At 38.4% G+C, this 14,445-nt stretch overlaps 1 protein-coding gene across 3 annotated transcripts; it reads right to left on the bottom strand.

The window, feature by feature from the left end:
• Window positions 1–203: 203 nt before the first annotated feature.
• On the bottom strand, window positions 204–13,356 carry LOC148739444 (uncharacterized). Of its 3 annotated transcripts, XM_088751128.1 has the most exons (20): window positions 12,842–13,353; window positions 12,086–12,184; window positions 11,853–11,963; window positions 11,262–11,378; window positions 9,861–9,974; window positions 9,343–9,453; window positions 8,531–8,638; window positions 8,106–8,258; window positions 7,575–7,670; window positions 7,010–7,126; window positions 6,754–6,870; window positions 5,703–5,813; window positions 4,720–4,845; window positions 4,499–4,621; window positions 3,839–3,952; window positions 3,079–3,198; window positions 2,640–2,738; window positions 2,181–2,285; window positions 1,762–1,954; window positions 204–443 (listed from the first exon to the last, which is right to left on the bottom strand). In XM_088751128.1, the coding sequence occupies exons 1-19, from the start codon at window positions 13,260–13,262 to the stop codon at window positions 1,797–1,799; spliced, it is 2,520 nt and encodes an 839-aa protein (XP_088607254.1). In that variant the 5' UTR covers window positions 13,263–13,353; the 3' UTR covers window positions 204–443; window positions 1,762–1,796. The 3 variants fall into 3 exon arrangements, with proteins under 3 accessions (XP_088607254.1, XP_088607253.1, XP_088607255.1); XM_088751127.1 differs by lacking the exon at window positions 1,762–1,954 and having other exon boundaries at window positions 204–1,220; window positions 12,842–13,356; XM_088751129.1 differs by lacking the exon at window positions 204–443 and having other exon boundaries at window positions 1,761–1,954; window positions 12,842–13,354.
• Between the last annotated feature and the right edge of the window lie 1,089 nt (window positions 13,357–14,445).

Here is a 14,445-nt window from a genome sequence, read left to right as displayed (position 1 = left end):
GAGAGCTAACTTGTTGTTTACTACCGCTGCCACTTTGTTCATCTCAATTTTCTTTGCAAACTGGTATTTGTATGCAACATGATTATGCAAAGGCTTTATCAGGCCATGTTTTGGATGAAATCCAGGCCGACTATCCGACAGCAACAATAATTGAGATTGGAATTACAGTATCAACAATCTCACGTAATATAATCTCAAAGATGTCAAGAAATAGTCCTTTATTAAAGAAGACTGAAGATGCCGTTCTTTTTTTTTTTTAATTTACACTATTTGCTAATTTCTAATTATCTTTCATCCACATTGATATTGATGCATGGATAATGATTATCCTACCAAAATATAACTTAGGCTTATTTTCTTCTTATTTTTGATTACATCAGCTCAGGATTTACTTGACACAATTTCTGTTGCAATGCTTGATTCTTCGTTCAGTCCTTTTTATCCTGAAAATTAATCATGTACGAAGGAACTGGTAAGAAAATGAAAGAGTAAATTGAAATTTTCAATCAGGAAGTAATTCCTTAGAAAGCAACCATTCTTTTGAACGAGTTAATAGCCATACAGAGCCCTGTAATATGGTCTGTAATTCGGCCTGTAATTCGGCCTGTAGTTCGGCCTATAATATGGTGGGTAACGATAATTTACAGGATAGTCAGAATACTGAGGATAGTCCATGGAAGGGGGCCCATAAGATGTCGGAGAAGGCGGAGCAGCAGCAGATGGACTACTGACTGGGGGTGGAGGACCGGGAGCCAGTGGAAGACCAGGTGGGACTGGCGGTGGAGCAACGGGAGGCTGGGGAACAGGTGGTGGAGCAGACGGTACTGGTTGAGGAACGGGGGGAGGAGAGGATGGTAGTGGTGGTGGGACAGGGGGCGGTGGGGATGGCTGCGGTGGAGGTACGGGGGGAGGTGGGGATGGTTGCGGTGGAGGAACGGGAGGTGGTGGCGAAGGCTGTGGTGGGGGAACAGGGGGAGGTGGTGATGGCTGAATTGGTGGAACGGGGGGAGGTGAGGACGGCGGTGGTGGTGAAACCGGAGTTGGAAGAGCTGTAGCAGGCGGCAGAGGTGATGGTACCGGAGTTGGCGCTGAGGGTGGTTTTGTCGGGTGAAATGTGCTAGGAATTGGAGGAGTAGGTTCAACTTCCTCTTCTTCTTCCTCCTCCTCCTCCTCCTCCTCCTCTCCATTTTCACCGTTGTGTATAGCGTAAACTGTCACACCTGTACGTCATAGTTAAAAAAAAAAACAGAACAAAAAACAGAGAGTAGATGTTGTTGCTTAAGTTTCCAACGTCCATGAAAATTCTGAAATGTTGCTATTGTTTGAAAATGTCAGGGAGTCCTATTGTAGAATGTGAGTTATTTGTACCTACTCATTTTATGTTTTATGTATCAGTCCGTGTAACTTTTCTCCAATCACCTCCACCACCGCTCAAAAAAGTGATAACGAAGATTGTGGAGGGTGAAACAGGTTGGAGACAGAAAAGGGCAGCCCTGAACAAACATCGAGATCAGCCCTCCCTTTCAATGGGCAATTAAAAAATTTTCATGTGGCAGTCCATGTTACCTTTCTCCAATCACCTCCACCACCGCTCATTAAAAACGTAACGAAGTTTCTTGAGGCTTTAGTGAGTTAGATACAGAAAAAGGAAGGGCAGCCCCATACAAACATAGAGATTAGCCCTTCTTTTCAACGGACAATTAGACAACGCAAGCGGCTTTTGCAATCTTCGTGTAATTCAATGTTAAGCATTAAACTTACAATTAGCAGATTGGGTCAGTCGAGAAGAATAATCATTATTTTACTTTCCCAGCGGTTTGACTTCGTTTATATGGTGAATAGTACATTACAGGCAGACCATACTGACGAGACGGCACTGGAGGGGCTGGAGGCGGCGGCATTGGTGATGGCACTGGTTGTATTGGAAGAGGTGGGGGGTGTGGAGGCGTTGGAGCTGGAAGAAGCTTTGCAATTACTTGATTGTGTGGAACTAGCAAAACATTCATTTAACCCAAAATGCTACCGATATGACGAGCAAAGTAAAGATCTGCCCTCTAGCCATCACGAGCAAGACCTAAACTCCAAGGACTTACTTTTACCTCAGCAATAGAAGAAATAAACTCAATTCATTACTCTTTGATTATGGAAAATAAAAGTTCTGTCTAAAAGCATTTTCTTACGTATGCAGTTGTTTCCTTGCATTTGATAGCCTGGCAGACACTGACAAGCTCCTTGTAAACATGTTGAGTAGATTGGACATATTGTCGGGCAGCGCTTGTGTCGAGCTAAAGAAGCAAAGAAAGTCCATGTTTTATTTGAGCGTACCATTCAAGCTTAATGGCTTCATGCAATTAAGTCATTGTCGCCACTTGCCTCCATAAACCGAGGGATAAATGAATAGAATTTCAACTCGTAGTCTTCAATGAGTTAAATTCAATCAATGTTTCCACCATACAGTGTTACTACATTGTAGGATCTAGACCTAAATTATCGGAATATTTTCTTAAGAATCAAGTAGGACCCTGTCAGAAACAAAAGGGAAACTTACGGTAGGCTGTTCGGATAGATGGCATAACTTAAACTGGCGATAAAAATAGATGTGCAATTTGTTAGCAATGAATTAAAAGTGATTTTTTTACCTTTCACGCATTGATACCCTGTTCCTATGTAACCTGGCATACACTTGCAACGACCTCTGACGCACAAGGCATGCGCATCACACTTTGCGCACTTATCAACTGTTAAATGAGGCAGCACAAACATTATGAAATGATAAACTTATTATTGTTGGTTATTTTTTTTTAACAAAGAATCATTTTATTTGCTGACAAACAAGAGATTGACTGTCAATGATGCCAGAGACTACCCTATCCATTTGTGGCATAGAACCACTCCTGTAGGAGCATTGCTACTCTCTCCACAAGTCACTCGCCAGCAAGTTAGCTCCAAAACTTCGTCCGGTTTGGCAAGGATTTAACTGCACCTCTTTTAAAAGCCCGCGCATCACCTTTTACAACAATTGATGATTCCTAACAAATTTAGAAGACAGAAAAAAGTGATACACAGTCGGTGTTTTACCTTCACAATGGGCCCCAGTATATTGCTCATCGCAGTGGCAGTCATATCCTCCGACAACCTGAACACAACTACCGCTGTTTAGGCAGGGATTAGGGTGACAGTAGTCCTTAGTCTCTGTGGCTGTTATGAATTCAATGAGACAAACATAAGAGATGTACAAGAAAGAAAGAACTAATGTACAGTCCATTTGATGGGTAAGATTATGACATCAGTCCTTAACACCTGTTGAATTCTAAGAAAGAGATTTTTTTGAGTTGTTGACTTCCCACAATACCTGTCAACAACCGGTAAGGTACTTCATGAAACACTCAATGCTTGAGGCTGCTATTGGGTTAAAACGTTTCGGTGTTAAGTAACAAAACTGCTAATTAACTTAGCAAATTTTGCGTTGTCGCCAGTCTAGGACGAGTTTCTTACTTCAAAATGGGAGAGCGCTTTAGATAACCTGGATAATATTTGTCTTCGCCAGTTTCAAGTATCCATAAAGTCAAGCAACTGAACAGTTTTTAGATCACACTCATTAATCTACCATTTCGAAAATTGACCTTAACTTTGTTGGAAATCAGTCTGCAAAGACCGCTATTTAATTATTCCAGCAGAGAAAAAGTATGTGTGTCAGGATTCGAAGACATGTCTCTCTGATTATAATCGCGGTTGAGTCATCTCAACCGCATCTTGCCAACACACTTTTCTGCTTCAGTCGCATTTTTCGTCCCAAAATTTTAGAAATAAATATATATAAGCAAAAGGGGAACAGTACGCGTTTTTTTTTCACATCTTGGTCCTGTGTAGCCAGCTTGACAAATACAGGTTGGCGTATTCCCAACAGACTTGCAGATTCCACCATTCAGACAATAGCCGGGTGTGCAAATCGCTGTCGTAAAGAATACACAAAATGGACTCATTTTTAGGAGCTGGAGTAGTTCTTCTTTAATTTACCAATTCATTGAGATGAGCACAATGCTTCTCATGAAAGTGAGTAGCTACATGTATGGGTAATTGATTTATATCATCTTCATGGTGATCATTCTCACAATCTCATAACTCAGCCTATTCATTTTTTGTTCACTGATTTTTTAATCCATTGAATGAAAGCCCAAAATGCAGCTGTTTGCTAAACTTGGATTCTCTTTGTTATTCAAAAACATGTACTTAAGGTTTTAGTTCTGAAAATAATCCTTCATAACTAGTTTTCTAACATGCATATCATATCGTGAGTCTCTCGGACATTTTCCCCTGTGTTCAAGATTTTCCAATCTTCATGAAGCTAGTTTCCCTCTCTCTTTACTATCCTTTATTGTGCGAGACAAGTTGATGGGAAAAAAAGGATTTTTTATACATACCTAGTGTGAGATGAGACGTGCACATCGCTCGTTTCAAACTGCCCTTTATAAGTCAGGGTTATCGCATAATTTCTTACCCTTTTCACAATTAGTTCCTGTGTATCCCTCTGGACAGTTACACTTGTATGCTGTGTTAGTATTAATATTCTCACACGTTCCTCCATTCTGACAGGGGTTGGATAGACAGGGTTTGTTGGTTCCTGTGCGAATTGAAAGAGTAGTGTACCATTTTACACTTACGTAAAAGACAAATTGCGTTTGCCTGACATGATAAACAAAAAAATGCTTCTTTACGTACTTCCTTTAGCGCATCCGTCGTCTCTTAGATCCAATCCATCCTCACAATAGCAACCGCCGTCAGCGTCGCATTTCTGTGCGAAAACAGGAGGATTTGCCGTAGGATTTCCCTTTGGACATCCACATTCTTAAAACCATAAAAAGACTTAGAATTCGCAGCACAAAAAATGCAATTTAGTATTTATGGTACTCCTGGAGAAAATTAGCAAGTGATAAAAATCGGTAAGTAATGGAAACTTAATTTGTGTTTTGAAATGTACAATTGTAAATCTCCCTACGTATAGGCAATTTACAAGTGCTGCTTGAGATTGGCTTATTCAACACAAACACAAAAATCAAAATTGCATCAAATCTGGGTTGTCCCAATTCCTATTTCTACAACAAAAGACGTAATATTTTGCTCTAATAGCTAATAATAATAATAATAATAATAATAATAATAATCTTTATTTAACGTGGAGAAACACTTAGCTGAAAGCTAGTTTACAGGTTTTCCACCAAACAACTGAAACAGATAATTCAAATTGAAAATAATATCACTAAGAATCCCATCTGGTCGAAGGCAAACCAGTTGGCTATTTACAAGCTTGGCCGAGGATTTGAACTCGGAGCTGCAGTGAAAAAAATTCAGGTAGTGGTCAGGGCGGGACTCGAACTGTGGAAAGAATCGGAACACAAACCAATTGAACTAGCTGTATGTATGCTACCTGAAGACTTCCACAACAGTTCATTTCGAAACAACAGTAATCAAAATAGCAATAATAGTGATAAAAATATTAATAATAGTAATAATAAATAATAATAACTGCTTTCCTGAAGCAATGGCCGGCCAAATTTTTTTGTTGGCTCTCATCCCAGTAAAAGAGCCATATCAAATTTTAACACTGATCGAGTCACCTTAAATAGCAATGTTTCCTTTAAGAAATTATCGAAGACGTTTTATTGTTGTAGCACATGAAATTGAGCAGTATCACATCCTCTTACCTTGACAAGTTGGTCCGGTAAACTTTCCTTTACACTTGCAAACTACCTTCCCGTTTTCACTGAGACAAGTTCCTCCGTTCTGACACGGATCACTTTGGCACCCATCAATAGCTAAGAATAAGCAAAATAGTTTTCCATGAGCCTCTGATTTTATTAGATGACTTGAATGAACGGATCAATGCAGACTAAGTCACCATTTTTCAGGTACAACGAGAATTTATTGGAGCTTCTCTTGTCGTGACTATAAATACATAAAAACTGGCAAGATGTACATTATTGAATCAAAGATAAAATAAAGTACAAAAGGTACAGAAAGGAAAGAAGTATGCTAAAAACGCTGAACTGAATTGTTCAGCCTATTTTTCAAAAGTTTAAAACGTTTATCCCTGGCCACGCGGCCAAGATATTGTTTTTAAACATTAAGAAGGATTTACTGAGAAAGTTCCCAAAACCATTTCGTTTGCAATTTGAAACCTTGAGGAAACAACAGAACTACAGTACATTGGAACCTCGATTTAACGAAGTTCTAAGGGACTGGGGAAATTGGTTCGTTATATCGAGGGTTTCGTTATATCAAGGGTTCGTTATATCGAGGTTTTGTGGTAACATTTACTGTAACTTTAGCCGGGCTGAAGCTGAAGTATCGTTCGTTATACCGAGGACTTCGTTATATAGAGGTTCGTTAAATCGAGGTTCCATTGTATATGGGTTAGATGCAATAATTAGGACACCGAATTCATTTCACATTACTTTGCACCTAAAATCATTTGTCTCGTGAAAACTTGGATATCATGAATTTTGCCTTGAATTTAGAAGTTATCTTGTTAAAATCGTGCTGATTAGTTTCTCGGTCTGAGAAAATGTCGTTACTCGAGGTCTTAGCATGGAAGTTGCTATGAATTGCTAACGAATGATAGAAGTTCGGTGAGGTTATCACACATTACAATCATTATGAAACATTTTATTGCTTTGTTATATACACGAGCGCACTTCAGAACATGCCAATATCACTCACACAAATTCGATTTGCAATGACCAAAGTTTTACTTACGAAGCTCGCAGTTTGTACCGGTATATCCATTCTCACAAACGCATTTGAAGCCGCCTTCTTGGGTTTGAATACATTTCCCACTATTTTTGCAAGGATTGGGGCTACAGGCATCCTTTACTGAGATATGATAAAATCACGGCAAAATGGTTGCATAAGAACAGAATAATGTAGTTACACAGAAGTGTGATATAGTAAAATAGTTGCGACAGGAAAAGAAAACGCTTGCATATGCATGTAGAAAGAAGAGCAAAGATACCTTCGCAGTGCTTTCCACTCGTTCCTGGAGGACACTCGCAATCATACTCTCCAGCACCAAGTTCTCTGCATTTGGCTTCATTTTTACAAGGATTTGGATGACACGGATGCGGAATTTCTGTATGAACAGAAAGAGACAGAAGAAACAAAAGATTAAAAACGAGTTTTTTTTTGCCTGCGAATAAGTTCTCAGCTCTGAACAGCTTTATGCATTCGTCTTATGGTTGTTGTTGTTTGAGTGAAATAATTTCTCCTTGTTTTGGTGTTGAATGCATAAGAGATTTATCTAAAACTAGTGGAAATGAACATAACTGATGCGGATCCTGTGTGCACTCAGACCAAATTTTGTCTAGAAAAGTAACTTTCTGTCCGGTAATATGGTGTACGTGAAAGTAAATCTGTCATGAATACTGGTCAAAGTTTTTCTAGTTAAACAACGGTAGCGTAATGATTACCTGCAAGTTAGATAGCCTCAGAATTGATTTTAAAATACAAAAATTTACGATGCTGATTCCAGTCCTTTTAAAATTATATAAAAAAAGATGAGAATAACTACGGAAACTTACTCTTGCAGGTAAAGCCATCGCCATAGTATCCTTCAACGCAAGTACAAGTCTGATTTATGCATTTTGCGTTAATGTCGCAGTGTTTACAGATGTCCACTGAAAAGCAAAGAGATACCTATAATAGAGCTCTATTTTACTATTTTAACTATTTAGTATATGGGCTATCTCTTTAAGTGTATTTAACTTTCACCCATACGTAACTGCTCTGTGGTAGTGACCAACTCGAAAGCCTGGCTCCTTTGGCTCCTACATACTCTTTCCACTGCTTTGTGTAAATTCATGTATAGTTAGAACTCTCTTCTTTTTTTTTCTACTTTTTCTCTTTCTCGTTGTTGTATTTTTAGTAGAATAAGTGGGAATAAAAGAATGAATGATTGACTGAATACGTTACCATCACGAAATTCACCTTTTATTTTTCTTAAATTAAAATTATCAAATTTTACACTTCGATAGGTTAATTTTGGAACACCATTGTTATATTTGTTTAGTTATCAGATTTCATTTTGTGGCAGTCATATGAGTACCTCTTACCTTCGCAGTTAGACCCAGTATAGCCCGAGCGGCAAATACATAGGTAGTGAAGGTGGCCGTGATTCCATTGGTCAGGATAGGTGTTATAACCGCTGTAAGAGTCGATGCAGACACCGTCATTCAAACAAGGTCGAGTGTAACATGGATGTGGAACTAGAAAGGAATAAAACAACACCATTTGAGAAAGCGTTGCCAAAAACACAATCCGCATGAAGTCCACGCAACCATTCTTTGCGAAGTTTTAGGACTGAAGTGCGTTCCGTTAAAATACTCCTTCCCCTGTCAATACTGGCAAAATAGCAGGGAAGCAAGGGAAAAAATGATCCTGTTGCACCGTTCGAAGAGAAAGTGGATGATCTTCATATTCTAAATTGCTGAACAACTGGATAAGTTCAACCGCGAGAAAAAAATATCTTTACACGTACTTTCACACTTATTTCCTTTAAAGAGAGGAGGACAAACACACTTGGAATGACCAAATGATACCCTGCAGTGACCACCATGCAAGCAAGGGCTGGGATGACACACGTGACCTGCCAATAGTAAAAAGAAAAATCATTATTGCCCAATGAACATTAGTATAGAACTATAAGAGTTGTATCGCAAGTACGGCAATCCGATTGGCTACGCGACTTACTGTTTAAACCCTGATAGATCGAGAATAAAGATTGTTAGCCTTACATTGCGCATTTGAAAACAAAATAAGATAGAAATGTAGAAGTAAGTTTTTAAGGATGAGTAGATTTAAACTAGAGCAATTAGATTACTTATCTCGATCCAGTGCATGAGTTATAAACTGCAAACTAAAAGGACCGACGGGAATCCAATTCGGTCTACAATTAATTAGTAATAATATTTCTCAACCTCGTACACATTCTATTGCTTGTATCTTTAAATTCAAAAGCAGAAGGTCACATGGCTGTGCTCCTAGGAAAAGTGACGGGAGCCCGGTTTTCTTAAATTGTAAAATCCCGGGTACCCAGCACATGCTTCTTGAAAAAAGAAGAAATTAACCACCAAAATAGGACGACATATGATCACTTATCAACAAGTATGGGGCAAAGTATTTCTGGAGAAAAAAGGACTTTCGTAGTCACTTAATAAGAGCACAGCAAAGGAAAATTTTCCTGGAGAGCCTTGTTTCAGATTGGGATCCTTTTTTGTCTTATCCTTGTCTTTGTCTCTTTTTCTATTTTATCAGAAAACAATACGAGCATAAAAACGCGTGAAAACATACTTTCACAATTGCTTCCGGTGTATCCCAGTCTACAAGTACAATTATAACCAAACCCATCCTCGTGGCAGGTTCCAGAATTAAGGCAAGGGTTGGTGTAGCATTGCTTTGTTTCTAAGATAAGAGGGAAAATGGAACATGAAAAATGCTTCCTTAGCGTCGCCATACCAAACATTCAAAAAGTGAAATAAAAGCAAAAGATTCGATTACAGTGGGTTGAACATATTCTTTCCATGTGTACAAAATGATTTTATAATAGTATATATATATATATATATATATATATGTGAAACCTCTTGATATTGTAATTCATACCCTGACGATTCTTGAATGAAGAGATGTTTTTAAGTATCTTTTCACTACTTTCAATGCACTTGGAGGGGGATACATTTTAAGTCAAGGACTCCTAATCCGAAAACGTACTTTCACCTGAAGTGTTTGAATTCTTATAAAGAGAAATTTAAACTTTTGCCCTTTTTGAATAAAATTAGAATGAGTAACTTTGCAATTATAAGCTCGACCTGTACATAGAGTTCCTTTGAAAGATGGAGGACAAATACAGGTGTATTTGTCACCAGCAGTCTGCTGACAAGTTGCGCCATTTCTGCAAGGATTTGGGTCACACTTGTTTATGGCTGAGAAGAGAGATCAATCAGAAAAGTTAAAAAATTACAGAATAATTATGGCTCAAGCCCACTTGAAACACATTTGTAATTTATATGCGCCATATCGCGAATTAGCTTGCGATTTATATTGGACAATATTAAGTAAATTAGTTTGTCCGTTCTGTGGAACGCTTTCTAGTTACCTTGTTAGTAAACTAATTAACAAGTAAATTAGTCTTTTAGTCAGTCAATCTGTCAGTTAATCAATCAGGTTTTCAATCCTGCGTTCTTCGCTTTGAAGAATAGCTAACACCTGAAACATCAGCTTCAGAGCCTCTTCATAGTGGCCAATTTTTATTTTAACATAACCAAAGTAAAGCGTGCGCTCTGATTTGTCAATTCAGCGTCCATCATTTGCCCATGAATGTACGCTGCTGACGTGAGCAAATGCAAAGACTAGTTTTCCGCGCGCGCTTTTTTTTACTGGTCACGTTAAGATTTAAAGATGAAAATAAACAATTTTTAAAAATCGAGTTTCCAGATGGGATTTGAACCCACGACCCTCCGTGATCTAGTCGGATGCTCTAACCACTGAGCTACAGGAGACTCTATGGTGAGCAAGGGTCAATTAGTGGGTATTGACTGGAACCGCATCACGCGGCTACACAGCCAAACATCTCCTGTAGCTCCTACAGTCTCCTGTAGCTCAGTGGTTAGAGCATCCGACTAGATCACGGAGGGTCGTGGGTTCAAATCCCATCTGGAAACTCGATTTTTAAAAACGTTAAGATTTGTTAAATTAAAGGAACTCTTTTGTTATATTGTATCAGTGTTATGTTATAAAACAAATGGTAAACACCACAGCGTATACTATTGAGTTATGGATGCACTTTGGAGGTTTGCTAAGCACTCAAGAAGGTAGAGTCGCTTTCGACTATCGCCTCGCGCGACTCCGTTACGCTTCTTTCGTGCTTAGCAATCTCCTGCGTGCATCCATAACTCAATAGTGTACGCTGTGGTGTTTACCATTTTTTTAATAATCAACTTAGTTGATAAAACCAAATTACCTTGTTATCCCACTTATGCAACACCACAGTTTCTTTAGAAACATACCCTCTTAGTCATTAGCTAGTTGATTAATGAGTTAGTAGGTTAGTTGGTCAAGTAGTCTTTTAGTTTGTTTGTACAACAGTCATTTAGTTTATCAATAAGTCAATTAGTTATTTTCTATCATGTAGTGTAAAATCGCCAAAACAATTTGACCGAAAGTATACTATTAGCGATCTACTGTAGTCATGATCTCAGAATGGTACTTACAGTCACAATGCATTCCTTTAAATCCTTCTTGACAGATACACGAGAACTTTTCTTCAGAATCCGACCTTGTGCATACCCCCCCATTCTTACAAGGGTTTGGGTGGCAAGGATTAGGCTCTGTTAAAATGAATCGAACCACCGGTAACTGGAGTGAAAAACTAATTGACTCATTAAGTATTTTCTCAAGTGGCCTATCAAAACTGAAAAGGTATTGCAAACTGAAACCAAGCTGTACACCAGTGCAATGCGTTTGGTTAAACTTGAGTTTTCCCTCAAAAGCCTTCGACGATGTTAAGGTTGTCTTATGAACCTCTCTCATACGTCATGATTAAGTTAATTTTTTTTAGGATGACAACGAGTAGGATCGATTATTTCAGTAGAGTTTGACCATTAGTCAATAGCACCGTGCTTAAGGCCATCTTCAAAGTTTAGTCTCACGTTTTTTTCAAAACGTTGTCGTGTCTCAACGTGGCAATGAAACCCTAAGGCTTACAGTAAAAAAAACTTCATTCACTTCAGGTTCATTGATTGGTCATAGCGTCAGTTTTGCTCTTGCTTCGCTTTAATATCAAGTTGAAGTGTTTCTCATACCTTCACAAACAACCCCAAGAAATCCATGGGGGCAACTGCACTTGAATGCACCAGAAATCTCAGTACATGTAGCTCCATTCTTACAGGGGTTTGAAGCGCAGTAATTTCTATCTGAAAACAGAAGGTAGCAAGGACGAAGAGAAAAGAAACAAATCTTTTGTAGTTTCTCAAAGTATCGATACCGCGTTGGAAAAATAAAATATTTACCTTAAACCACTGTAGAAAGTATTTACCTTCACAATTCTTGCCCCGAAATTCTTTGGGACATATACAGAAGTACTCATGGGGAAGCTTGACGAAAATCCCACCATTTTGGCACGGATTTAACTGGTCTACAAGAAAAGATAAAACTATATTTCATGAATTTCTGTTTCAGTTCCGCGTGTTGTGTTTGTTTTTCGCTTGATTTGCTGCTAAGTAGAACATGGAAGACTTTAAAGGATCGTTTTTTAAATGAATTATTCCATTGAATTTGTATATATTCATGTTCGCTCTAATTAATTAAAAGATTTGAATTTTTAGTTCTTCTTTTCTATTCACTCTCGAATTATCGCTGTGCTTTTCAATCTAAACTATAGCTAATCTGTTCCGGAACGCAATCTTCGAAGTCAACATAAACCCTATGCCTTGGGCTGAATGCCTAATCAAATGTGAAAACAAGAAATTTAAAAGTTGAAACACCTTGAAACTGGTTGTAAGGTCAATAGTAAAGCAATGTGCGAAAAAAATCACTCGTTCTTCGAAATATAATTTGAGTTCAAAGTCATCAAATACATTGTTCAGTATTCATGGTACAATCATGAAGGAGAGATAGCCGACAGCCTCAAGTTAATCACTGTGTCTGGAGAAGGTGAAACCGAAACAGACGAGTTTCGCGTGAAAGGGAACTCTCTCCGAACGAGCGAGTTCACCACCTGTTTACAGCCGGTGAGAACTTTCACCTTCACCTTCTTTCTTCCCTCAATGTTAAATAATTAGTTAAAACTTACATTTGGGGCGAAGATGAAGATGGGAGACATGTACGTGGGATTGTACAGGAAATGGTACAGGATACGGTCTAGGGACGTATTGAACGGACACAACAGGATACGGCTTTGGAACCAGATGAACTTGATGATGAGCAAATGGCGGTGGTACCACATTCAAAGGTTGTGGGAAGAAATATCTTCGGCTTCCACTCTCGTCGTTAACTTTCCTCGTTGATGTAGCATTAGTAAGAACACTTTCCTCTTGAACGGTGAGGCTTTTGTCCCTTGCCCCTCCAGCATTGACTTTATGATCATTGCTTGCAGTTTTATGAGGTTTAGTCTCCTTGCGAGTTATACCCTGCCGTTTACCAACAGCAAGAAGGCGCGGATTGCAACATAAACAGAATAGTTGGTATACAGCTAGAACTTTAAAGTAAAACATATTACATGTTATTTGTTCAGAGACGACATCAACGAAGGCAAATCATTCCATTGTTAAAAAGACACTCTCCAGCTCGCCTAAACTAGTAAATAATTGATAGATCGACTGGTGCTTAGCTTCAGTGCCAGCGATTGTAGATTTTCTTTTAAAACAAACTTTAGATAATAATATCATATATCTTATTGTGTAGGAAAAACTAATTTATCAAATCGGTGAAAAAACCGACCACATGAAAATTTTGAAAAGAACAAAACCATCAGGATTAACGAAGAGCAAATAAATACTAACCTGTTTTTATGATTCTTCAATTACTAGATTAAGCTCACTGGTGCTGCGACCATCACCAGACGTTAAGACGATAAGATATTTCTGCCTTCAGTTATTCGTGTCTCTGAGAATATAAATTCTAGTTTAACATCTAGGTTGGTAATTGACTAAAAAAGCGTTTTCTGTGATTTGATGTATAACTTTCGTCCAGAGACTCTTGCAAAGTAACAATTTCTCGTTAGATTAAATTGAAAACCTCCTGTCATCTACAGTAGTGGTCGGGTGGACGGAAACAAGGCTAACTCTTACAGCCGTTATTTTCACTCTACTGAAAAATATTAGATTTAAAAGGGTATGTTGCCGAGGAATAAACTTACAAATTAAAACATTAAACGCCCATGCTTGGGTTTCTGATTTGATTTTGTAGTTTAGCACTATCAAAGGCCGTTGTACCTGAATGCACTTACTGACATAAGAGTCGAATATTACAAAAGGTGAGGTCTTATAATTCACCCCGTTATTTTTGTTCCCTTCGATATACCCAGGGTAAGTCGATTTTGATGTTTTGGATAAGTGAGATAGCTTTTGAGAGGGAAATTTGTCATTAGTGAATAAATACAAGGAACTTCCAGCCTATTCTGTGGCTGACTCTATCACAGTGACTTATGAAGCTTTTAATGAGTTGTATCGCGTGTTATACCCAGAAAACATCCTCAGAAGACTTAATTTAGGGTGCTGGTAAGAGCCACCTGCTATGGCAATCGAGCGTGAAGATAGTGATCACTTACCAGCCATTATTTCAAACTATGTTACCATTTACGATCACAGATAACAATATGTGGCAAACTCCATCGACTATGACCTCATTATGATTGTGTTATGTCTTTGAAATGTTTAATAAAATTAAAGCAAGTTT

Source organism: Stylophora pistillata, chromosome 2, assembly GCF_964205215.1.
Source record: "Stylophora pistillata chromosome 2, jaStyPist1.2, whole genome shotgun sequence".
NCBI classification, from domain to species: Eukaryota; Metazoa; Cnidaria; class Anthozoa; order Scleractinia; family Pocilloporidae; genus Stylophora; species Stylophora pistillata.
Note: the sequence above shows the minus strand (reverse complement) of the source record. Positions and strands in the feature narration are given on the sequence as shown.

Excerpts from the sequence above, each read along its gene's own strand:
- LOC148739444 (XM_088751127.1), bottom strand. The coding sequence starts at position 13,262 with ATGTTTTACTTTAAAGTTCTAGCTGTATACCAACTATTCTGTTTATGT. Across the intron at positions 12,185-12,841 it reads TCTTCATCTTCGCCCCAAAT|ACCAGTTAAATCCGTGCCAA; the intron begins GTAAGTTTTAAC and ends CTTTTCTTGTAG. Across the intron at positions 4,622-4,719 it reads CGACGGATGCGCTAAAGGAA|GAACCAACAAACCCTGTCTA; the intron begins GTACGTAAAGAA and ends CAATTCGCACAG.